At 36.2% G+C, this 23379-nt stretch overlaps 1 protein-coding gene across 2 annotated transcripts in view; it reads left to right on the top strand.

Moving 5' to 3' along the window:
• Window positions 1–14610, top strand: part of SLC25A46 (solute carrier family 25 member 46) — a 29574-nt gene extending 14964 nt beyond the window's left edge. For both annotated transcript variants that reach the window (XM_053566972.1, XM_053566974.1), the window contains exons 6-8: window positions 6871–6927; window positions 8088–8145; window positions 10980–14610. In XM_053566972.1, coding sequence (XP_053422947.1) covers window positions 6871–6927; window positions 8088–8145; window positions 10980–11558 — 694 coding nt within the window. In that variant the 3' untranslated portion in view covers window positions 11559–14610. The remainder of the gene's footprint in view (window positions 1–6870; window positions 6928–8087; window positions 8146–10979) is intronic.
• Window positions 14611–23379: the final 8769 nt, after the last annotated feature.

A 23379-nucleotide genomic window follows, 5' to 3' on the forward strand; every position in this document is an offset into this window, starting at 1 on the left:
TCTAAGATTTCTTTGCTTAGTTTCTTATTGGAGGAGCTATCCAACACTGCCAAAGGAGTGTTAAAATCTGACTATTATGGTGCTGGAGGAAATAAAGTTGCTCATGTCTGTTAGAATCTCTCATAAATTGAGGTGCATTCTCGTTGGGCGCATAAATGTTAATAATTGAAATCTCATCATGTTGAGCGTTACCCTTGACAAATATGAAGTGACCATCCTTATCTTTCCTTACTTTTGTTGGTTTAAAGCCTATTGTATCAGCAAATAAAATTGCAACACCTGCTTTTTCCTGATTTCCTTTTGCCTGAATTATAGATGATCATCCCTTCATTCTGAGTCTATATTTATCTTTTAAAGTAAAATGAGATTCTTTTATGCAGTATATATCTGGCCTGAGTTTTTGTATCCAGTCAGCCAACCGGTGCCTCTTTAGAGGACAATTTAAACCATTCACATTAATAGAGAATATTGATCAGCCTGATAGTATTTGGGGTATCAAATTTTTCGAACGTCCAGTGGACATTTTTAATCCTTTCGCCACTGTAGAAGTTGGAAATTGATCAAAAGTTTCTAAGTGAGTTTACTTTGGTGGTAGAGGATTGTGCGGGTCATTATGGTCTGAGAATATCCTGGAGAGCTGGTTTAGTTATGGCAAATTTCTTCAACATGTGAATGTCATTAAATAATTTCTCTGAAACTCAGTTTAACTGGATACAGGATCCTGGGTTGAAAGTTATTTTGTTTTAGGAGGTTAAAGGTCGATGACCACCCTCTATTAGCTTGAAAAGTTTTGGCAGAGACATCTGCAGTCATTCTAATATTCTTCCCCTTGTAGGTTATGGTTTTCTTACCTCTGGCTGCTTGCAGAATTTTCTCCTGCATATTAACTTTGGTAAAGTTAATTATAATGTGTCTAGGAGATGTTTTATTTGGGTTGAGTAGTGCTGGGGTTCTGAAACTGTCTGCTATCTGAATTTCAGAATCTCTTGCCTTGTTTGGGAAGTTCTCCACAATTATCATTTGGAGTAGAGCATCTGGGCCTTTTGAAGCAACCTCGTCGCCTGCAGGAATTTCTATAAGGCGAATAAATATCAGTGTTCTTTGAATTGTCCCAGAGCTCTCTTGAGAGAACGATCTGTTTTTGCTCTGCACTTCTTTTCCTCTTTGAGTGTTTGGGAGCGTTCAAAAGCTTTGTCTTCAATGTCAGAAATTCTTTCTTCTACCTGCTCCATTCTGTTACTGAGGGATTCTACTGTATTTCTCAGATCTTTTAGGGCTGTAAGTTCTTGCCTCAGTGTGTCAGAATCTTTGGTAATTTTGTCTTTGAAGTCATTGAATTCTTGAGGCAACTTGTGAAATGCTCCTTGAATTCCTAATTCCAACTTTACCTCCATTTTGTTAATCTTATTTGCGATCCAAATTCTGAATTCGATTTGTGACATCTCAGCCATTTGTTTATGATTGGGATCTTCTGGTGTGTCTGCCTTGTCGTTCCTTGGGGGAGTTGATCTACTCCGATTATTCATGTTGCCAGAGTTTTTCCGCTGATTCCACCCCATGATTATTTTACATGTTTGGCTAGATGAGCAGATAAGGTGAAGTTGAGCTGGGGACTCCTAGAGTAGGGATTAAGCAGCCCTTTGCCCAGGAGCTGGTACTGGTGACTGCAGGTTTTCTCTTATAGCTTTGCAAAGAACTCGTACAGTACTATGGTGTAAGACACTGGGGACCTGCTTGCTGTGGTGGGGCTAAGTGGCTCTGTCTTGTTTTCAGCTTGTCTAGTGAATCAGTTACTCTGGGTTGAAGTTTCACCTGTGGAGAAATACAAGCAACTAAGACACCTGCCATGGGCAACAACTGGAAAAGGAAAATCAAACCTTCCCACGATAACACAACCAGAGTACCACCTTGGTTGGTCCTCGGGTGATTGGCCCAGGTCAGGAATTCCAAATCAGTTGTCCCAGTCAGCACCCAGTCTCAAGTGGGAGAGTCAAAAGGTCTCTAGCAACTAGATAGCAAGGGTCTGCTGGTAGCTTGAGTATGACTTGCTCTGGTGCTCCATGGAGTCTGAAGGGCCCACCCAGAAAATGAAATTAGTCCAGGAAGGGTGATGTCTGCTTCCCCACCTTGCACCTCTATCATGCGCAGTGACTGGTAACCCTGCAGGGCTGTGACCCAGTTCCCTCCAATGAGCAAATGCATCAGGGTTTTGCGCCTGCCTGAGTCACTGGGACATCCCTTGGCCAGGCTGCCACATTCTGCCACCAGCCATCAGGGGGAGCTGAAGCCTGACTACCATGGAGGCTGGGGAGTTTCACTCAGTGATGCTGCCACTTATATTCTCGCAGAATTTCCATTTCTATCCTGGCTATTTTCCCCTGTGGGCCAGGTGCTGTTTGAGTTCACAGAAACTGCAACTCAGCCCCGCCCTGTGCCACTGTGCCAATTCTCACAGAGCTGGCATCTCTGCCTCCGCTGCACTCTGTGTTGGGGTGGGCACAGTTAGAGCTTACAAACGGCTCTCAGTTCCTGCCCTTCCCTGGGCTGCTGCCGCTGCCATGCCTGCTTTTGTCCCAGCTATGCTCACCTGGGTCCAGTTGCATATTGGGCTCACAAAAGCAGCAATTCTGACTCAGCCCTGTCCTGGGAGTGTGCTGCCTCTGTGCTCGGGCAGATTCTATTCTCTATCCTCACCGTGCCCCGCCTGGGGAGGTACTGCCTCAGGCATACCTTTTGCTCACTGGGCCTGCATTTCTGTCCCAGATCTGTTCTGCCCATGGCTACCACCGGAGCAGAGGCCTGGCTCCCTCTGCTTGCTAAGAGAGGTGGAAGTGTTTCTCCAAAACATCACCAGGGGTGTGAGCCCTGTTGTTCCCTCCGCTGGCATTGCTGCACCATGGGGCACTGTCTCTTCCTCTCCTGTATGGCTCCCTCACTCCACAGTCCCTGCTTTACACCTGTGCCACTGATTCAGCACAGACTTGTAACAGCCCACACCCTTTCCACACCTTTGAGAAAATGCCCAAGAATCTGGATTCCATGGGGGACAGGCTTCCAGACCACAGGGTGAGAGTGGAGGAAAGCGCTGGAAGTTCAGAATTGTAGGTATTGTATATGTTAAGTTTTATGCCTCGTGGGAGAGTACCGTGGCACACTCATGGGTCCTCTCTGGGGAAGGAGTTCCGGTTTTTAGAGCATCTCTCCCATGGGATAAAATAGGAGGAGATCTGAACTCTGCTCATTTGTTTGTAGAAAGTATACTGTGAGCCATTCTTATGGGGTAGGGGACTCCTGTCCGCTTGGCAATGGATTTTGTACCTATCGTTTGTTTCCTTGGGGTCGCGCCGACCTCAATAGGGATGATGTGCACTCTTCAATCTTCTCTCTTGGCTCAGTTCCAGACCATCAGCTTACTTGCTAAACTTCTGTCCTTTAACTCCCCTTTTGGATGGGAGCCTCTGTGTAAAGCTGGCTCCAGTTGGCCATCTTGCCTCTTCCCCCAACGTGATTGCTTTCAAAGCCATCATAGTCTTAGCCCTCTGGAAGGTGGAGACAGGAGAATCCCTCGAGTTCAGGAGTTAGAGACCAGCCTGAGCAAGAGCAAGACTCCAACTCTACTACAAATAGAGAAATTAGCTGAGCATTGTGGCAGGTGCCTGTAGTCTCAGCTAGTCAGGAGGCTGGGGCAGGAGGATCACTTGAGCCCCAGAGTTTAAAGTTGCTGTGACCTAGGCTTCTGCTTTCACTCTAGCTTTTGGCAACAGAATGAGACTGGCCTCAAGAAAAAGCTGGACATCATAGTCTTGAAGTCCCTTTAATAGAGCTTTGCCAAAAGGTTAGAAACGAAACAAAGATTAGAAAGATTTGGCCGAATAAAGTTTTTCTTTTCTTTCTTAAAAATGAATTTCTGTGTACACTTTTATTCACCTTATTGCTTTTATATCAATGGATAAGATCAAAAGTTAGTATTAACAAATATTCTTGAAGTTCTCTAACATGTTCTGTAACAATTTAAAAAAATGTACAATTGTCCCTATGTGTTCATAGGAGATTGGTTCAAGGACCCCCATGGATACCAAAATCTACAGGTGTTCAAGTCCCTTACATAAAATGATAGTGTTTGCAAATGACCTATACACACCTGTATACTTTTTACGTAGCTCTGGATTATTTAGAAGACCTCATAGAACATAAATGCTATGTAACAGTTCCTACACTGGAACTGTTAAACAGAAAGGAAATATGTATTTAAGCAAGATTTCGTTGTGTTTAAAATAACATGTATTTGAAGTAAGTGAATTAACAGAAATTATAAGGCAGAAAACCACCAGACATTTACATTGGAACAACAACATATGTGGGATGAGTCAAAACAGAATAAAAACTGTAGGAGCTTCAGCTAGTGGAGCATGGGGCAGAGAGAGCTGCAAAGAGGGAGAATGTGAGAAACATTCTGATGGCTGTGGAAACATCACATAAGGTGTAGACTTACATGCTCATGGAGTTTAGTGAAAATGCAGGTTTTTAGGACCTTGGCAAGAATTGTTTTCGTAGGATAATGGGGTAGCAGCCAATTTGGAGTGGGGTTCAGAGATGAAGGTGGAGTAAGGACTTCGAAAGAGCAAGTTTAGAAAGTTGGCTCTGAAGAGAGGTGGAAAGGTAACTGGAAAGTGAGGGGTTTGGGTTAGTAAAGACTGCTGAGATGTAGTTATTTTAGAATTTTATTGATTTTGTGTCTTGATTGTGCATAGGAATATGTATTTTTAATCTGTTAAAATGCAAAATAAATTGCTTGAGAAAAGCAAGATATTCTAATAAATGTTCATAATTTTGTTGCTCATTTGCAAGGGCAATTTTTGTTTAAAAATAATTTAAATATATTCACATATATTTGGTATTTGATGATTAAATATAAAAAGGTTTAATCACATGTAAGATTTTATACTTACCTCTTTCTGAAGCATTGAAATGTGCTAAGTTAAATTTCTAGAAGTGAAAGTGAGTTTTTACCCATTTTATAAAGCAGTAGAGAACAGATACAAGGAAGAGTCTCGAAAACATTTTTTTAAAAAACTTGGTTCTAAATCTCCCTTTCTCCTCTTTTATCTTAATGATCTTTAAGAATTGGTAGTAGTCCAGTCCTTACAGAAACACAGGTCACAGACTTCTGTGTCTGTAGTGTTTATGACAGTTTTATGCTTAAAATAAATATCCTAATAAACTGTGGTAATACTTTCTGAGGCCAGGAGTAATAACAGCACCAAGATGATTTACAAAGCAAATAAAATATTTTGTTTTATAATCATAAGTAACTGTAAGTATAAGAGGCCTAATCTATTTTTACATTTTCAACTTAATTGTTGAATATCACATTGTCTCTGCTATTCAGCTCACATAAGTATCTTAGTATTAACTTAATCATAATTTGACCCAGAAGGCTCTCTAATGTCTTAGGAATCAGGGGTGAGCATTCTGTTGTCTAAAAAGTCTCTGCCGACATTTCAATTTCTTAGTAATTTGCATCCTACCCCTGCTATAATTGTACTGAATTTGTTTTTAGGACACTTACCTTATTTTAATTTTCTTTGCCTTTTAACATAAAAATATACTTATTCCTTTATATCCTTTTGTTTTCCATATTTACTCATTCCAAACAAAACATTGTTCACGGTTCCTGCCATGATGAAACGAATGCCAGTTCCATCAGGGCAGCTGTGGAAGTCTCATCTGTATTTTGCACTTCCTTTTCTGTTTTGTTTCTTTTTTCTCTTCTCTATTCCCTCCACCTTTTCATTTTTTTCTATCTTCTTATTTTTCCTTTTTTTCTCCATACATAGTCTTCTCTCCTTTTTGAATTTCTCTTGGTAGAGCTTTCTTCCTTTTTTTCCCCTTTTGTTCTATTTCAGCTGCCTCTCTTTGTTTTTATTTATTCCTGTTTTCCAAAGATAACCTAAATAGCAGAAAGCACAATTCTAGACCATGGTTCCAGACCTGGCATTTTGCCTGTTCCTTTGAACATAGCCCTGTGATCTTTCCAACCCTCCTTTTTTCTCGTCAGTGAAACTAATGCAGTGATACCTTGTCTGCTTATCAAACAGGATCCTTTCTTACAGCCAATGAGATGAGAGGCCCCACAGGCAGAGAGTGCACCCTTACGTCAGAGAGATAGGGTTTAGGACTCAGTTCCACACTAGCTATTTTTGTGGCTTTGGGTTAAGTTATGAACCTTCCTCTCTGATCCTATTTCCTCATCTATGAAATGGGGCTAATAGAGTCATTGTGAACTTTGAAATAATTTATGCAAAGCACTGTGACAGGGCCTGGCATATAGTAGGTGCTTAAAAACTATAAACTAAAACTTATAAACTAGAATATAATAGTTGTCACAAAATTAATGTCATTGTGACAGGTAAAGGCACTTTGAAAATACGATACTACGCAAGTGTAAGGAGTCATTCTGCATTATAATTTCTTAATGTTTGTGTTTTTAAATTCTCATTCGTATATGTAGTCTTTGTAAAGGCTTTTTGTTCCTATCCTACTCTCTGTTTCCCTTTCCTTTCCCCAATAGTTTCTTTTGCAAAACTATTGTTTTAAGATTTCTTCCTTTTATTTTTCGTCATTTATCTCTATAGTCAGTGGTAGTTCCTTCTCTGTCAGCCCTTTGTGTTAGCGCATACAAAACACCTGGTATGTTTTTTCTCTTTCCAAACCACCACAGTTGTTTATGCTGTGTCCCTGCAAGGGAAAAGATTATTATTAGAAAATATTTCTCCTATAGATTAAAAATATTACAAACTTTTTTGAAAATTGGACTGCTTCTAAATGTTAATAACATGGCTTTTTGTATTATTTAAATTTATGCTTCAGAGAGATTTTACACAAATGGAGTCCTAAACAAATAGGAGAACACCTTCTACTCAAATCGTAAGTATCAAAAATAGTATTTTTATTGGAAATTTTCATTAATTTTTATAGTGGTAGAACTGGAAAAGACATCTTATTAAATATGGAAAATAGGGCAGTAAAATATTTGTGGGACTAGACCTGCAAAGGACAAGTAATAAAGAGTTTGGGAATAAATCCTGAAATATATATCATCTTTAAAACAAATCTTACTAGCTTAAAAAGCTGGAATTACAGCCTAATGTTTTTGTGTAGTCTTAGGAAGTTAGTAAAAATCTTTAATTTATTTAACCCAAATCTCTAAGAAAATTATATTATTTTTTATTGATCACAGATACAAATTTATTTGAGCAATAATGAGTAAACCCCCCCAAACCTTAATTACATTAAAATGTAACTCTAAAGGTGCTTAGTGATTTTTACAAGAGTAACCCATTTTTGTAGATTAGAATTTTATTCTTCACTTTTTAATTTTTTTTTTTTTTTGAAGATTGTGAATTGGAAATCCCCCAGCTTGCTGGCTCCCTCAGTGGGGCATTCTAGCACATTATTACTTAGTGATGCCCAGTCACCTAGACAATCTACTTGCCAGGACCTGGCCCATAAGGGTTAGGTAAGTCCCACCTTGATACTATTGTAAATAACAATATTTTGCAGGCTGGCAAAGTTGTAATGTTACTATATCTAAATATTGGCCATGGGAAACAACTTTGCAAAGCTGTGCAATATTGATTTTTAATAATAATAGGGGACTTCACTCACCATTAAAGGCTGGCTTAGTTGTGCTGGATGGGAAATCTGGGAATAAATAATCATAATAGAATAATAGCAGAAAGGTATACTTAAAAAGGCAAGCTATAGAATGGATCCCTTATCCTGAGTTTTAAGTATTAGATTCATAATTGTATTAGCTATATGCAGGTAGATGTACAATGAATCATAAATAGACTTGCTTTTCATCAGTTTAAAGTAAAATTTATTTTCTTTACAGTCTGTCCTTGTGTTATTAATCTTTGATTTCATTTCTGTTGATTTCCTATGATATAGATCTCTGACGTTTATATCTTTAGATTATGTATTATTAATTGAAAACCTTAAAAAATATCTAGCTTGATTATTTAAAAAATTTAGTGTAAGCAACTTGTTTCAGTATTCTGATAAATTTGTTTTAATTTCTACAGCCTAACTTATATAGTGGCAATGCCGTTTTATTCAGCAAGTCTAATTGAAACAGTACAGGTGAGCTATATTTTTGTTGTCACTTTTTTAGTTAAAATTCGTTTTTTGAACATTTAATATATTGTATTTGTCTGTTCAGTAGAAAATCTTAAGACAGTATCTTTTTTAAAAATGTTTCTTTCAGAGATACCACATACATCACACATTGTTTGTGTGTATATTTCAATTATGCACTTAGGTCATGCTTTTAATTTTAATTATTTTTATTCTGTTCATAGGCAACTATATGCTTCATTCAGATATCTCAGAACCAAGCCTATGACCTGCTCTGAATATACAGAATCTAATTAACTTTTTAGGGCCCTTATGTATAATTCAGATGGTTATGTCTTATCAAGGACAGCAATTACCTGAGCATATTATACACGATAGAAAATCATTTTAACAGGGAGCAGGTTATCCCATGGGCAGTTTACTGACAGCATTCTTTATACATATGCCTTTTAATGAACACTTGAAACTAATGGTGTGGTAAGTACTACCAAGCTAAAGCAATTTCCTGCTAGCATTTTAAATTTTGTTTGCATGTTTTACTATTTGTGACCACATGGTGGTGCTTCAAGTACATTGAATTATGTGTCTTAACCTTCCTGCACTTAAAACTGCAAGGTAAGAGTAATCTTATCTGGGGAATGTTGTACATTTGTCCTCACTTTAACATCAGATCTTCCACCACACTTACTTCAGTGCATGTGAGTGCCCTTTCTCTGCAAAACCCCCACCAGATCAGCCTTCCCTCTTCTAATTATTCTTTTCCACTCTAGTTTCTTTTTTGGCTCCAGCATTAATCTTTGATTTTTTGTTGTTGTTTTTAAATCTAATTTAAGTTAACAGCAGTTATCTTTTGCCCCAAGTATTCTTTCCCTCTTCCTTTGCTTTTGGCATTGTGTTAATAAATTATATAACCCTTGTTTGATGCTATAGAATTTACAGATTTACCAGTAAATGAGATATCCTCAATTTAAAGATAAGGAAAAAAAAATAGCGGAAAAATAATTACTTAAGGAAAAGAAACTTAAATAGCATGATTTCTTGGGAGAAAACAAGTTTTAGCTTAGGGCAGAACCAACACCAGAGTCACATTTCTCTGCTTTCATTAGATCCGTGGCTTTGGGTGCATTTCTTTTTTTTTTTAATTTTTTTTATTAAATCATAACTGTATACAATGATATGATTATGGGGCATCATTTCTTAACCTTTGTAATTGTCTTAATTTTGTCTTCTATAGAATGAGAATAGTAGTTTAATAACTGAGCTATACAAATTAAAATGAGTTACTAATGAAAGTGCCCAGCTCACTGTGTGGTAGAGCTTTTCTTTTTTTATCCCAGTATCTACCTGTGTTCCCTGCTGCAGGTTTTGCCTGCTGAATCTCTCCTTTTGATTCCTTTTGTCTCCTTTTCTAGAACTTTTTGCCTTCTTAGATTTCTATTGTCTTGAACGTCACCTTTTTCCAGTCACATCTTTACTACCCCATACCTTTACTGCACCGTCGCTTCTGTTATAGCTTCATGCTCAGTCCTTCCCCCTCTGTTTTTTATCCAGTGCTCACTATCATGAAGGGACTCATTAACTCCCTGAATCATTTTAACCCTGATTTTTGTGTGAACTAAATCTTCACTTCAAACTCAGCTTATAAAAATAACCTTGTCTTATCCCTCTGAAAATGAGCTTCCTCTTTCTATTAATGACACTTTCACTCTAAAAACTCAAAACTTTGCATTTTATTTTAGGAAAGCTTTTGATATTTTTATTTTTTTCATCCTTCATAGCTAATCTGACATCATGCTTTCTTAGTGCTAACTTCAACAAGTATCTAAGATTTGTCTGTTTCTCTTCACCATCCTTATCCCTTATCACATACCCAGCTCATTACAATATTTTCTTTCTTCCTACTTCACACTCAGTGATTCTTTGCCCTTGTAGAGAGCTGAGATCTCTTTGAGAAAATTGTTTTTCTTGAAAAATACACATTTGTTGCGCATGTGTACACAGATCTCCCAAAGATCATCTACAGAGGATATTCTTGAATATGAACTTTCTAGTATCTGTTTCTGTATTAAGAATCCGTGTTCTTGTTCCTGCATTTTAAAAGTCCGTCCTATGTACTCAATACAAGATTGGTGTTCTTAAGTTGCAATACTGTGACCTTTTGCTTGTGAAGGATTCATATTGACTCATAATCCCTAATGTGAATCTGAGACCTCTTGGTATCGTACCCTGTTTCCCGAAAATAAGACAGTGTCTTATTTTAAGGTGTGCTCCCAAAGATGTGCTAGGTCTTATTTTCAGGGGATGTCTTATCTTTCCTGTAAGTAGGTCTTATTTTCAGAGGATGTCTTATTTTGGGGGAAACGGGGTATTAAATCAAGGTTTGGATGACTTCACTTTCCCTTGTCAGCTTATCCACCATAAGTGCTAAACATTTATTTTTAGATTTATCAAATAAGTCATTGCTATAGCCAAAGTAGCTGTTTCTTTTCTCCCTTGCCCACACCTCTGTAATCTGTGTCACAAACTTTTTTATTCATATCCCCAAAATTGTAAAATGGTAGATATTACAGATGATAATGAGATTAAATAACATTTATTGATTACCTACTGGGTGCCAGACCTTTTTTATTTAGTAGAACAACTCTATTCATCTGTTTTATGAGATTTTATTTGGGGGGAAAAAAATCTAATGCCTAGGTAACAGCTGAAGTGTGAAAACCATTGTTGTTTTCCTTCTTTAGTCAGTAAATTAGGATGTAGAATAAAACCTGGAAAGAGTCCTGTTGTGTGGCAAAATAAGAAAATGTTAAGTTTTACTTATTTCATTCTTTTTATTTCAGAGTGAGATAATTCGAGATAACGCTGGCATTTTGGAATGTATTAAAGAAGGGATTGGAAGAGTGATAGGCATGGGAGTGCCTCATAGCAAACGGCTTCTTCCGCTTCTTTCCTTGATCTTCCCTACGGTGCTTCATGGAGTTCTTCATTACATCATTAGTTCAGTCATTCAGAAGTTTGTCCTACTAATTCTAAAGAGAAAGACTTACAGTAGCCACCTACCTGAGAGTGCTAGCCCTGTGCAGAGTATGCTGGATGCTTATTTTCCGGAACTTATTGCTAACTTTGCTGCCAGTCTTTGTTCTGATGTTATCCTTTACCCATTGGAAACAGTTTTGCACCGCCTTCACATTCAAGGAACACGCACAATAATTGATAATACAGACCTTGGCTATGAAGTACTTCCAATTAACACCCAGTATGAGGGAATGAGAGACTGTATCAACACCATAAGGCAGGAAGAAGGAGTGCTTGGATTTTATAAAGGGTTTGGCGCTGTTATCATACAGTACACACTGCATGCAGCCGTGTTGCAGATTACCAAAATTATTTACTCTACACTTCTTCAAAATAGCATTTGAGATTTATGTTCCATCACTGGTTAGTCCAGAAGACATTATCTGGATGATTTCCTATGAAATTATGAGAGATTAAAAGTGAAATACTGGGGAAAAAATGGATTGGAAAGTAAAATTGGTTTAAAAACAAGGAAAAATCCATGCTGATTATCTTGCCTTCCCATTTTTTTTTAAGGCATTGGTATGTGTTTTGGGTCAAAATACTTCCAAGTTTGAAACCTCAATAAAAATAACACTTAAATATATAAAATTCTAGTTAGTGTAGCACTCGTGGTGAAATAAAAATGATGCTGGGCAGAAGCAAAATCTAATTATCAAATATAAAACAAAATTTCATAGAACTGAATCTATCCCATCTGACCTTAACATTTGTTATGTGTTTATTTGACCTTGTAGACTGATGTTTGCATGTTATCCTTAATACAGTATAAAATCCTTAATACGATCTGGAGGTTTTACTTTTAAACAAATAAATTATATCATCATTGAAAAAGACTAGGAGGATGAAATTTGGAAATCTGTAAGAGGAAATGAAGGGTTTTAAATTGCATTGTCCCTATGTAACTATTTTAATGGCTGTATATATGTATTTTATAAAGCCATTTGTACGCACATATGACTTGTAATTTCCTTCATCCCTACAAGTTGTCTACATTTAGGTCAGCTTACTGCATAAATTAAGTCATGTACTTTCTGCTTGAACATCAAATACAACATCAAATGCCAGGTGCCCAAATGATGTAAGTCAAATATAGCGTACTTGTCCATATCCAAACCCAGGATTTCAGTGCCACAAATTTAAAAATCTGTCATGTTTATGAAGTTTGGTTTGCTTAGTTAGAAGTATGAGTTGTCAGGCTACTTTTAGAGCCACTCTTTGAGAGAATATAAAACAATCATGAGAACTATTACTGTTTCCACATTTACAAATTGTGTACTTAAGAAACCTCACTTGCCTTTCATTTCTGAATGACTTGTCTTAGAGGAAACTCTTGCCTACTGTACAGTCATTATATAATGGCTTCGGTTTTGTTTTCTTAAAAGTTTTATTTTCTAAACTGGATATATTACACATAAAGGGAAAAGCAAGATTTTCTTATCAGCTTTTGTTTACATTTGTTTGGATGAAGACTGAAGAAAAAATATAAACCTTAAAGGAAACTTGTCTGTGTGTTTTGTGGATGAGGGAAAAAGCACATTTCAATATATAAGTTAAAAAAAAAGATTATTGTTCACTTTTAATCAAAAATTATATTCCCTGAGTTTAATTTGGTGGGATAAGCTCTTTGTATGTAAAATGATATGTGTTTGATCCACCACTGAACATTTTAAAGTTTCATTTCGTGTGGATAATCCCAGTTTTACCAGGAACAATTCAGTACCACGAAGAGATTTAGGGCTGATATTTCCAACCTTCGAAGGCATCGAAGCTGAAATGTATTTTGCTTGGTAAATTTCACAGAAATAGTTCATTTTTAATAGGGTTGGAACAAAAAGAAAAGCCATCTAAAAAATGTAAAACAATGTGTATATACGTATGTGCTTTAATTATTGAAGGACATAAACTTAATTTTTCTATTTCTAAATTCCACCAAGAGGGGGAGAATAAAATTAGACCCATTTGCTCACATTTTGTGTGTTATGGTTAATCTCTTAGATTATGGTTTATTTTGTCCCAACCTATGGCACTTCAATTGTTTTTGTTGATTTTGAACTGCCAAATCACTTTTTAGATGTTTATATGTTCAACTTCCTAAAAACCTTCCATTTTTATTATAATAGATGTAGTTTTGGGTAAACTGGGAAATTTAGTCTTACAAAATCTCTCAAAACACAAGTATTTACTAGTGAAAATCTGAGAGATTATTTAGCCACAAATTAGATGTTTCAATATTTGTTGGAAATTAGTATAAAAATACAATTTTTATAAATTTATTTTAATATGGACTCATAGTGAGACTTAACATATGGGTACCATAATGAAATATTCATGAACTATATTAAGATAATAGAATATTAATATTTTTAAATTTAATATGACAAATATCAGTCCAAGTAAGATTCTATTAAGATGGTCCACAGGTCCATGGAGTGTGTGATAATACTTGCCTTCCATTGTATGGTTCCTTAATTTGAGTCACATAGACTGAAAGCAACTGAATGAAACACTGGTAAATATTAAACTGTGTAAAGTGAATTTACAAATTAACTTGCTAAATCTGTGTCTAAAGACTTTCCTGAGAGGCCTTTCTTAATTTTATTTTATGGGTCCTTAAAAGAACCTTTAGGTTAATAAGTTTATTCAAGCCTCCAGATTCCCAGTACTGGATGTTATAAATATGAAATAGTAAAAATAGGCTAATTTGAAAATGATTATGAATTGAGGTATTTGATATCTGGCTTTCGAAACATACAAAACTGGAGGGGTATTTTGCCCACTTTGGCAGATGTACCTGACTGCTCACAGCTAGCTGGCTTTGTTGTAACTACTTTGCTTTATTGATGGGGTACACATGGTTCAGTATTTTTATCCCAAGAATTCATAAATCTGTTCAGAATTTTTTTTAAAAAAACAATTGATATTTATCAACTGAGATTATGTAGGACATTTGCCTGCTGATCTATTGGAACAGAAAAGATTACTCTGCCAGATCTCAAGATGGTCAGGTGTGAATTACTTTTAAAACTTATACAAGCAAGTAAAATCTCTTGGTAACAATTCACATTGCACTAGAATTTGAATAATATTTAAATGTTGGCATTTCTGTTTTTCAACTAGTTGTACATAAGATCTCTCACACACATATACACATAAATGGAATATGTAATGTTTTAAAGTTTGAGTTATTTGATATCATTGATATGGTACTAAGTTGTATAGCAGAGTAACAAAACCTTGTGATTTGACAATAAATCTTACACAATATTACCTCTGTAATATTGTTTAGCCTGTATGTCTTTTTTTAAGTTGTTTTTGTCTCATTGCTACTTTAAATGTTTTTGGTAAAATAGTGTAATATGAAAAGTTCAATAAAATGTTGAAGTAAAACCAGTATTTACCCCCTTATTGATGTTAGAGGACTATTCAGGCTGATGATAAAAGTATATTTTTCAGGCAGACATGGAGATCAACGGAAATATGCTATAAAATTAAACTTTTTTGCCAACCATTTGAATTCTTCTCTAGCATAGTAAAAGTGATGTAACTATGATGTGCAGAAAACAATTTCTTAAAGTAATTTTTTGCTGTGCATTATATTTTATGGAAGTCTTACACATTGCTATGTTTAATCCTCACAACAGCCCTGTGACTTTTTTGGAGTTGTGCTCTTTAAGGAGAAAATAGATACAAAGAGGTTTTGACTTCTCCCACATTAGTCAACTGGGCGAGTGACAACAGTGGAAGCAAGCAGGCAGTTACAAATTCCTGTCCCTCCAAAGAAAAGAAAAAAACAACCAGAAACTGTCAAAACCACCTTTATCAGAACTTGGGAAAACAGTCAAAGGTTTGCAGCAACCAAGTAAATGCTGACTCAAGAAAAAGACCATTTATTGGTAGCAAAGCCATTTATTGACTTGCCTTGACTCCCATCTCCTCCCAGGATGGTGGCATAACCATCTTGAAAACAGCAGCTCATGTGCCCAGTGTAAGGCCTGTTCCCTCTGTCCCAGAAGGAATAGAGCAGACATTACTTGCCAGAAGGCAATAAAATGACATATTTATAGTGCTGGAAATACATACGTTTTAAACAAGGTTAAGCAAAGCCAGCTGTGTGGCTCATTCCAGTAATTCCAGCTAATGGGGAGGCTGAGACAGGAGGATCACTCGAATGCAAGAGGTGGCACATAGTGAGAACCTGGCTTTAAAAATAAAAGATTAATTAAGAAGTCTGTAGCAAAACCATCCTTCAAGAATGAAGTAGAAATTAAAATATTCCTAGATAAAACTAACAATTTATTACTCATAGTAGAACTTCCTCATAATAAATATTAAAGGGAGCAAGCTAGTATGTTCCTTTTGGAAAGAAGTTTGGAGAATGCTTAAGGAACTAAAAGTAGACCTGCCATTCAATCCTGCAATTCCTCTACTAGGTATATATCCAGATGACCAAAAATCATTTTATAACAAAGATATTTGCACCAGAATGTTTATTGCAGCCCAATTCATACATGCCAAGTCATGGAAGCAGCCCAAGTGCCCATCAACCCATGAATGGATTAATAAATTGTGGTATATGTATACCATGGAATATTATGCAGCCATAAAAAAGATGGAGACTTTACCTCTTTCATGTTTACATGGATGGAGCTGGAACATATTCTTCTTAGTAAAGTATCTCAAGAATGGAAGAAAAAGTATCCAGTGTACTCAGGACTATTATGAAACCAATATATAATCACCCACACTTTCATACAAAAGATAAAACACAACTATAGCTCAGAATAAAGGAGGGAAGAGGAGGGTGAAGGCAGGGGAGGGGAGGCCGGGTGGAGGGATGGTAATCAGTGGGACCTCACCTATGGTGCAAATTGCAAGGGTACATGTCAAATCTATTTGGAGTATAAATGTCTTAACAAGTAAATGAGGTGAAGGCTATGTTAACCAGTTTGATGTAAGCATTTCAAAATATATATATATAATCAGCACATTGTACACCCCCCAAAAATAATAAATGTTGAAGGGAGTACTTCAAGCTGCAGAAAAAGAACAATAGACAGTAACTTGCCATATAAAGAAATAAAGAACAGAGGTAAATGTACCCACATAGTAGTAAGTACAAAACTCAGTTTTATCATGTGTAAATTTGTAACTCTTCTTTCCTATTTAATTTAAAAAGCAAATGCATAAAGATATAATCTATTGACAAGAACAGTATAAAAGGAGAGGAATGGAGATGTATGGAGGAAAAGTATGTATCATTAAAATTAAGTTGTTGTTATTCAGATTTAATTGTTACATGTTTAAGATGTGAATTATAACCCCTGAAATAAACACTAAAAAACAACTTTAAAAATATGCAGGAAAATGAAGAAAGGAATCAAAATGGAACATTATAAAAAAAAATCACTTAATACAAGAAAAAGGCGGTAAGTAGCGTAGGAATTGAGGAGTAAGAAGCATATAAGACATACAGATAACGAATAGCTAATAACAGAATTCTAACTTTATAATTACTTGAAATATAAATAAATTAAACTCTCCATTTAAAAGGCAGAGATTGGCAGAATGGATTTAAAAACTGGTACATTTGTAGTATGTCTGCAAGAGACTCACTTTAGATAACAAAGACACGAAGAGGTTGAAAGAAAAGAATGAAAAAGTATAGTCCATGTAAATAACTAAAAGAAAGTTGGGATTATTTCTTCAGTATTATCAGAGAAAATAGATTTTAAATTAAAAGTGGTTACAAGAACAAAGAAGAACGTGCAACAGTAGGACTAAAGGGCATGGCTCTTCTCACTATCGAACAAATTGCTTCCTAGCTTACTTTGTATCAGGGACCTGGGACGGAGAAATTTAGGCAGGTCCTTCCATAGTCCTCTGTGTAGCTTTCCCTTCTCCAAGTTGGAAGCAGCCTCTCTCTTAATTATTTCCTGAGACATATGGACATTGTAGTTACCTGTGAACATCTCTTAAGTTCTCTAAATATTATACCAGACATTACGTTTTCCTCTACACTCCTTCTACACATACCTAGACACAAATAAATTACACAGGCAAAATGTTGAACAAATGAATCATAAAATTGTGCACTCATGCTTGTCTCCATATTTTGAAATTTGTTCCCTTTTAGCTAAGAATTCCAAAATTTTGAAGTGACTTTTGGAAGTCATCTCCATTTAACCTTTCATTTCGCAAATTTATAAACTGAGTCCCAGAAATGTTGTGATTTTAATAACATGTCAAAGAATGATAGAGCTGGTATTGCAAGTCAGTTCTTTCCGCTCCCAGATTAGTCTTCCTCCACTCCCCAGACAGGGCTCTACCTTTTATGTTTCATTAGCGCCAACTTCCTCCTCTGTATCTGTACATATCTATGCATATCACACCTGAAACTCTCAAAACTCTATGGCACTTGATATACTCTACAAAAAAACAAAACAAAACTATTTGTACATTCCTACGTCACTTGCTACCTTCTTCCTTCTATCTTTTGTCTTTTTCACTGGTCAGTTTCTGATACTGTCCTTAGAATTTTCCAAGCTGTTCTCAGCCTTTACTTTTTTCTACTACCCATTGCGTCAGTTGATTTCTCAATGTTTGTCTTCAGTCCCAATCTCACCTCTAATCTTCAGACCCATATCGCTTATATTTCATGCACATTGGCACTGTATTTCCCAATTCAATGTATTGAAACCTGAATTTATTATTTTTTGTAATATGGTTCTTTCTTCTCCATGGTGGCATCATTTTCCAATCATATGCAATCAGAATTTGAAATCATCTTCAGTTTCTCCCCAGATTTATCATAGTTATTCAATTATCAAGATCTATTAAAAAAGACGGTGCCAACAAAGAACTCAAGCAACTCAGCAAGAAAAAAGCAATCTTATTAAAAAGTGGGCAAATGACATGAACAGGCATTTTTCAAAAAATGATATGCAAATGACTAACAAACACATGAAGAGTACTCAACAGTACTAATTAGCAGAGAAATACATATTAAAACCACAATGACATACCATTTTACTCCAATCATAATGGCCATTATTAAAAAGTCAAACAATATAAATATTGGCATCGATGTGGTAAAAAGAAAGAATGCTTCTACACTGTTGATGAGAATGTAAATTAGCACAACCTCTATGGAAATAAATATGGAGATTTCTTTAAAAACTAAAAGTAGATCTACCATTCTATCTGCAATCCCACTAGTCGGTGTCTACCCAAAAGAACACAAATCATTGTATCAAAAAGATACATGCACTTATATGTTTTCAGAGCACAATTGGCAATTGCAAAGTTATGAAATCAACTTATGTGCCCATTAATAAATGAGAGGATAAAGAAAAGGTGGTCTGTGATATACACACAGCCATTTTTTAAACACACACACAGACATTTTTTAAAAAGTGAAATAACGTCTTTTGCAGTAACTTGGATGGAACTCAGAAACAGAAAGTAACTCAGAAACAAAAACCAATGTTCTCACTGGTAAAGTGGGAGGTAAGCTAAAGGTGTGCAAGGTCACACAAAGGGGCATAATAGACAGTAGAGACTCTGAACGGGGAAGATGGGAAGGAATGAGCATGGCAAATTACCTACTGGATACAATGTACACTATCTGGGTGATGGGTATACCTAAAGCCCAGACCTCACCCCTATACAATATATCCACGTATCAAAGCTCGTCTGTACCCTCTAAAGCTATAGAAATAAAAAATGATAATTTTTTTTTTAGAAGAACCTGCCTTTGGAGACTTTAGACCCTTGTTTTTAATTCTGGTTACATGCCACACTAAAAAGTGATTAGTATCTTTGATTCTCAGTTTCCTCACCTGTAAAGTGAGGGTAAAGCCTTCTGTGCTGAAAATTAAATAAAATAATATCTGTAAATAACCTGATATTTTGAAAATTTCCCCCTCTTCAATCACTTCTCTACCATTTCAGTTCAAGTTCTTGTCATGTCATTATGTGAGTAATGGGTTTTCCCTATTGCATGACCTTTAAATGATAATACAACACTATGAGTTTATTCTTCTTACCTATCATTTTATTAACATGGCTTCCTGCTAAGTTATTTTCAATGATCACCCAATGGCTATAAAATGTAGTTATTAAGTTCATAATACCCCTCCGGGTGCTGATGCCTTCCCCAATGCTTGCCATCTTTTTCCAGCCTTTCTCTGACTACTGTCATTGCCACCCTCCATGCACAGCAGCGAGTTTAATCACTACTTCCTCTGTGTTCACACCACTCCCAATCCTGCTTTCACATCTGTGCTAAATTTTTGCTCTCACCAAGAATGTATCCCCTCATTTTATCTCTAAAATGCTACCCAACTTTGGTGTTTTTTTGTTTTTTTTTTGTAGAGACAGAGTCTCACTTTATGGCCCTCAGTAGAGTGCCGTGGCCTCACCCAGCTCACAGCAACCTCCAACTCCTGGGCTTAAGCGATTCTCTTGCCTCAGCCTCCCGAGTAGCTGGGACTACAGGCGCCCGCCACAACACCCGGCTATTTTTTTGGTTGCAGTTCGGCTGGGGCCGGGTTTGAACCCGCCACCCTCAGTATATGGGGCCGGCGCCCTACCGACTGAGCCACAGGCGCCACCCAACTTTGGTGTTCTTAACTCAAATCTTAAGTTACTCAAAGGCAAATGTTGATTGAGTATATATATATAAAATGTTGATTGAGTATATATATGTGTGTATATAAATATATATATATGCATATATATATACACACACACATATTGAGCATCTAACATCTGACGTCTTAGGGCTAGTTGGAGAGTTCTGAACCAGCAGAAAAGATCTATGGCCTGGATCTTGGGGAAAAAGATACACTTGGCATGATCAAGCTTAGAATATTAAAAGAGGTCCATTCTCACAAAGTTTGCTATAATTGCTATAGAAATATCCACGAGATTGATATCATTCTCAATCTTTCATAAACCAAAGAGAATATAAATAGAAAACTATGTCTGTTGCATAACTTTATATATATATAAAAAGTTATGCAACTTTATATATATATAAAATACTGTGATGACACAGCCAGGAGAAAAACACTATCATGTGCACAAGGAACTTTTAGCCAAGCTTTCTCCAGCTACCCCGACTCTCCTCAGTGTTTCCTTCTTTGAAGGCTTATAGAAACTATCACCTTCATCACATCTTTTGGCAGGTATCATAGGTTTCTTACTTAATAACTATGTTGATCATTCCAACAAGACTGTTCAATAAGGTTTTTCGTTTTTGTTTTTTTGTAGAGACAGAGTCTCACTCTATCACCCTCGGTAGAGTGCTGTGGCGTCACACAGCTCACAGCAACCTCCAATTCCTGGGCTTAGGCAATTCTCTTGCCTCAGCCTCCTGAGAAGCCAGGACTACAGACACCCGCCACAACACCCGGCTATTTTTTTGTTGCAGTTTGGCCGGGGTTGGGTTTGAACCCACCACCCTTGGTATATGGGGCCCGCATCCTACCCACCGAAGCACTGTCCAACTGTTCAGTAAGTTTTATGGACTGTCAGAAGTGTGATAAACACTGTCCTAAAGCATTTGCATTATAAGTATTATTTATTTATTATTTTAAAATGCTATAAATATCATTTCATTTAATTCATACTTGGACACCATGAGATAGGTAGGCATTATCCTCATGCTATTTTATGTATTATGTTGTTATAATAATTGTGATAATCTAATTTAATATTACAATGATAATATAAGAACAATACACTACCCAACCCCATTAGCACATTTATTGATACATATAAATACTCACATATACAAAATGAAGGCTGGGCACTGTGGCTCATGCCTGTAATCCCAGGACTCTGGGAGACCGAGGCCAGTGGATTGCTTGAACTCAAGAGTTCAAAACAGCCTGAGCAAAAGGAAGACCCTGTCTCTACTTAAAAAAAAAAAAACAGCCAGGCATTGTGGCAAATACCTGTAGTCCCAGCTACTTGAGAAGCTGAGGCAAGAGGCAAGAAGTCTGCTTGAGCCCAAAAGTTTGAGGTGAGCTATAATGCCATGGCACTCTACCCAGGGTGATAGAGTGAGATTCTGTTTCAAAAAACAAAAACAAGTAGCTTGTTAAAAGATTATAATTTTATAACATAGGAGAGGCCATTTAGTTCATCAAATTCTTATATTCTAAGATTTGCCAGACAAAATAAACCTACAATTGATAAGACTAAGAGATGACTACTACTCATGCTATTTTATGAGAATCTCTCTACCTTCAATCAGATTCTATTGGAATCTGAATGAAACTACAGTAGAACCTCCATGGTTGACCACCTCCCTACATTGATCACCTCCTTAAGTTGACTTAATTTTCATAGACCGGACATGCACCCTATATATGTATGTATACAGTAGGCCTCTTTCCTTATGTTGACCACCTCAGTGTGTTGACCAGTTTGTTTCAGTCCTTTGGGTGGTCAATTTATAGAGGTTCTACTTTATTTTTAAACAAACATATACAATATGCTAAGCAAACCCTATTTAGGGATATTATAAAATCCTATTCACATGATATAACCTATTGATAGAAAGAAACTTTCCATGCCTCCCTCCAATATGCAGTGCCCACGGAAAATAAGTGTTTGAAATAGCAACTTCTTTAATTACTGTGTCAGTCACAAGATTCCTGCATCCAACAATGGAAATGTAGATGTGCTGCAGCTGGTGAGCATCTGACCTCTCAGGGCTAGCTGGAGAGTTCTGAGCCAGCAGAAAAGATCTATGGCCTAGATCTTGGGAAAAAGATAAACTTGGCATGATCAAGCTTAGAATATTAAAAGAGGTCCAGTCTCACTTACAAAGCTTGCTATAATTGCTACAGAAATATCCACCATATTGACATCATTCTCAACCTTTCATAAACCAAAGAGAATGTAAATAGAAAACTATGTCTATTGCGTAACTTTGAAGGTAGCATTTTCTTAAATTAGATCCTGAAGCTAAATTAGGTTCTTTCTAAGGACAACAAAAAGCCTCTATTTATAACAGTTCTATCAAAAATTCCTAACCTCGCTTAAAACAAAATTGGATTATTTATAGTGGCATATAACTATAGACCTAGTTTAGCTTACTAGAAGGCTAAAATTCAAAATACTGACAGCACCAAATGCTGACAAGGTTGTGGAGCTCTGACCCATCACTAGTGGGAATGTAAAATGGTACAGCCCTTTTAGAAGATGGTATAACAGTTTCTAGCAAAACTAAACATAGTCTTATCATACAATCAAGAAATCGTGCTCCTGAGTACCCAATTAAGTTGAAAACAGGTCCACACAAAAACTTGCACACCAATTTTTCTAGCAGCTTCATTCATAACTGCCAACACTTGGTTGCAGCAGAGATATTCAGCAATAAGTAAATGGATAAAGAAACTGTAGGACATCCATAAATGGAAACTATTCAGTGATGAAAGAAATGAATTATTAATTATTAAGTCAAAGTTGTTAAGTAGAAGAAACATACATGTAGATTTCTACTCTCTTATGTTAAATATTATATATAATCTTGGTAAAATTAACAAGAACAGAAAATTAACTTTGGAAATACACTATTAACTACAGTCTTCATTTATATTTCACAATTATCCCACTAACATCCTTTTTCTGTTCCAGTATCCTATCCAAGATCTCCTATTGCATTTAATTGTAAAAGTTCCAGTATAACTTTGTCTTTCTGAAGACAATGGACAATTTTGAAGGTTACTAATCAGTTATTTCATTGTTTGCTCGATTTGGATTTTTCTGATGTTTTCTCATGCTTGAAATAATGGTATGTGTTCTTGGCAAAAATGACATGTAAATGGTATTGGGTCTTCTTTCTTATTATCCAGGGATTTATAATGTTACTGTGTCTTCTGATTGGGTATGTCAAGCTTGATTACTTAGGTAAGATGGGGTCTGGTGAGTTTCTCATCTGAAAAGTTACTATCTTTTCCATTGTGGTTAATATTACTATCTTAAAAGAAATACCTAGAAACTAAAAATTCTATAATATTTATCCTAAAATTTTACCCATTAATTTTAGTATCCATTAGCAAATCTTGCCTGCAAAAATTCTTGCCGTGATATTTGCCCAATAGTAACCCTCTATTTCCAACTTTTCTTTTAACTGTATTTGTTGGAAAA

This window comes from Nycticebus coucang, chromosome 17 (assembly GCF_027406575.1).
Source record: "Nycticebus coucang isolate mNycCou1 chromosome 17, mNycCou1.pri, whole genome shotgun sequence".
In the NCBI taxonomy this organism is placed as follows: Eukaryota; Metazoa; Chordata; class Mammalia; order Primates; family Lorisidae; genus Nycticebus; species Nycticebus coucang.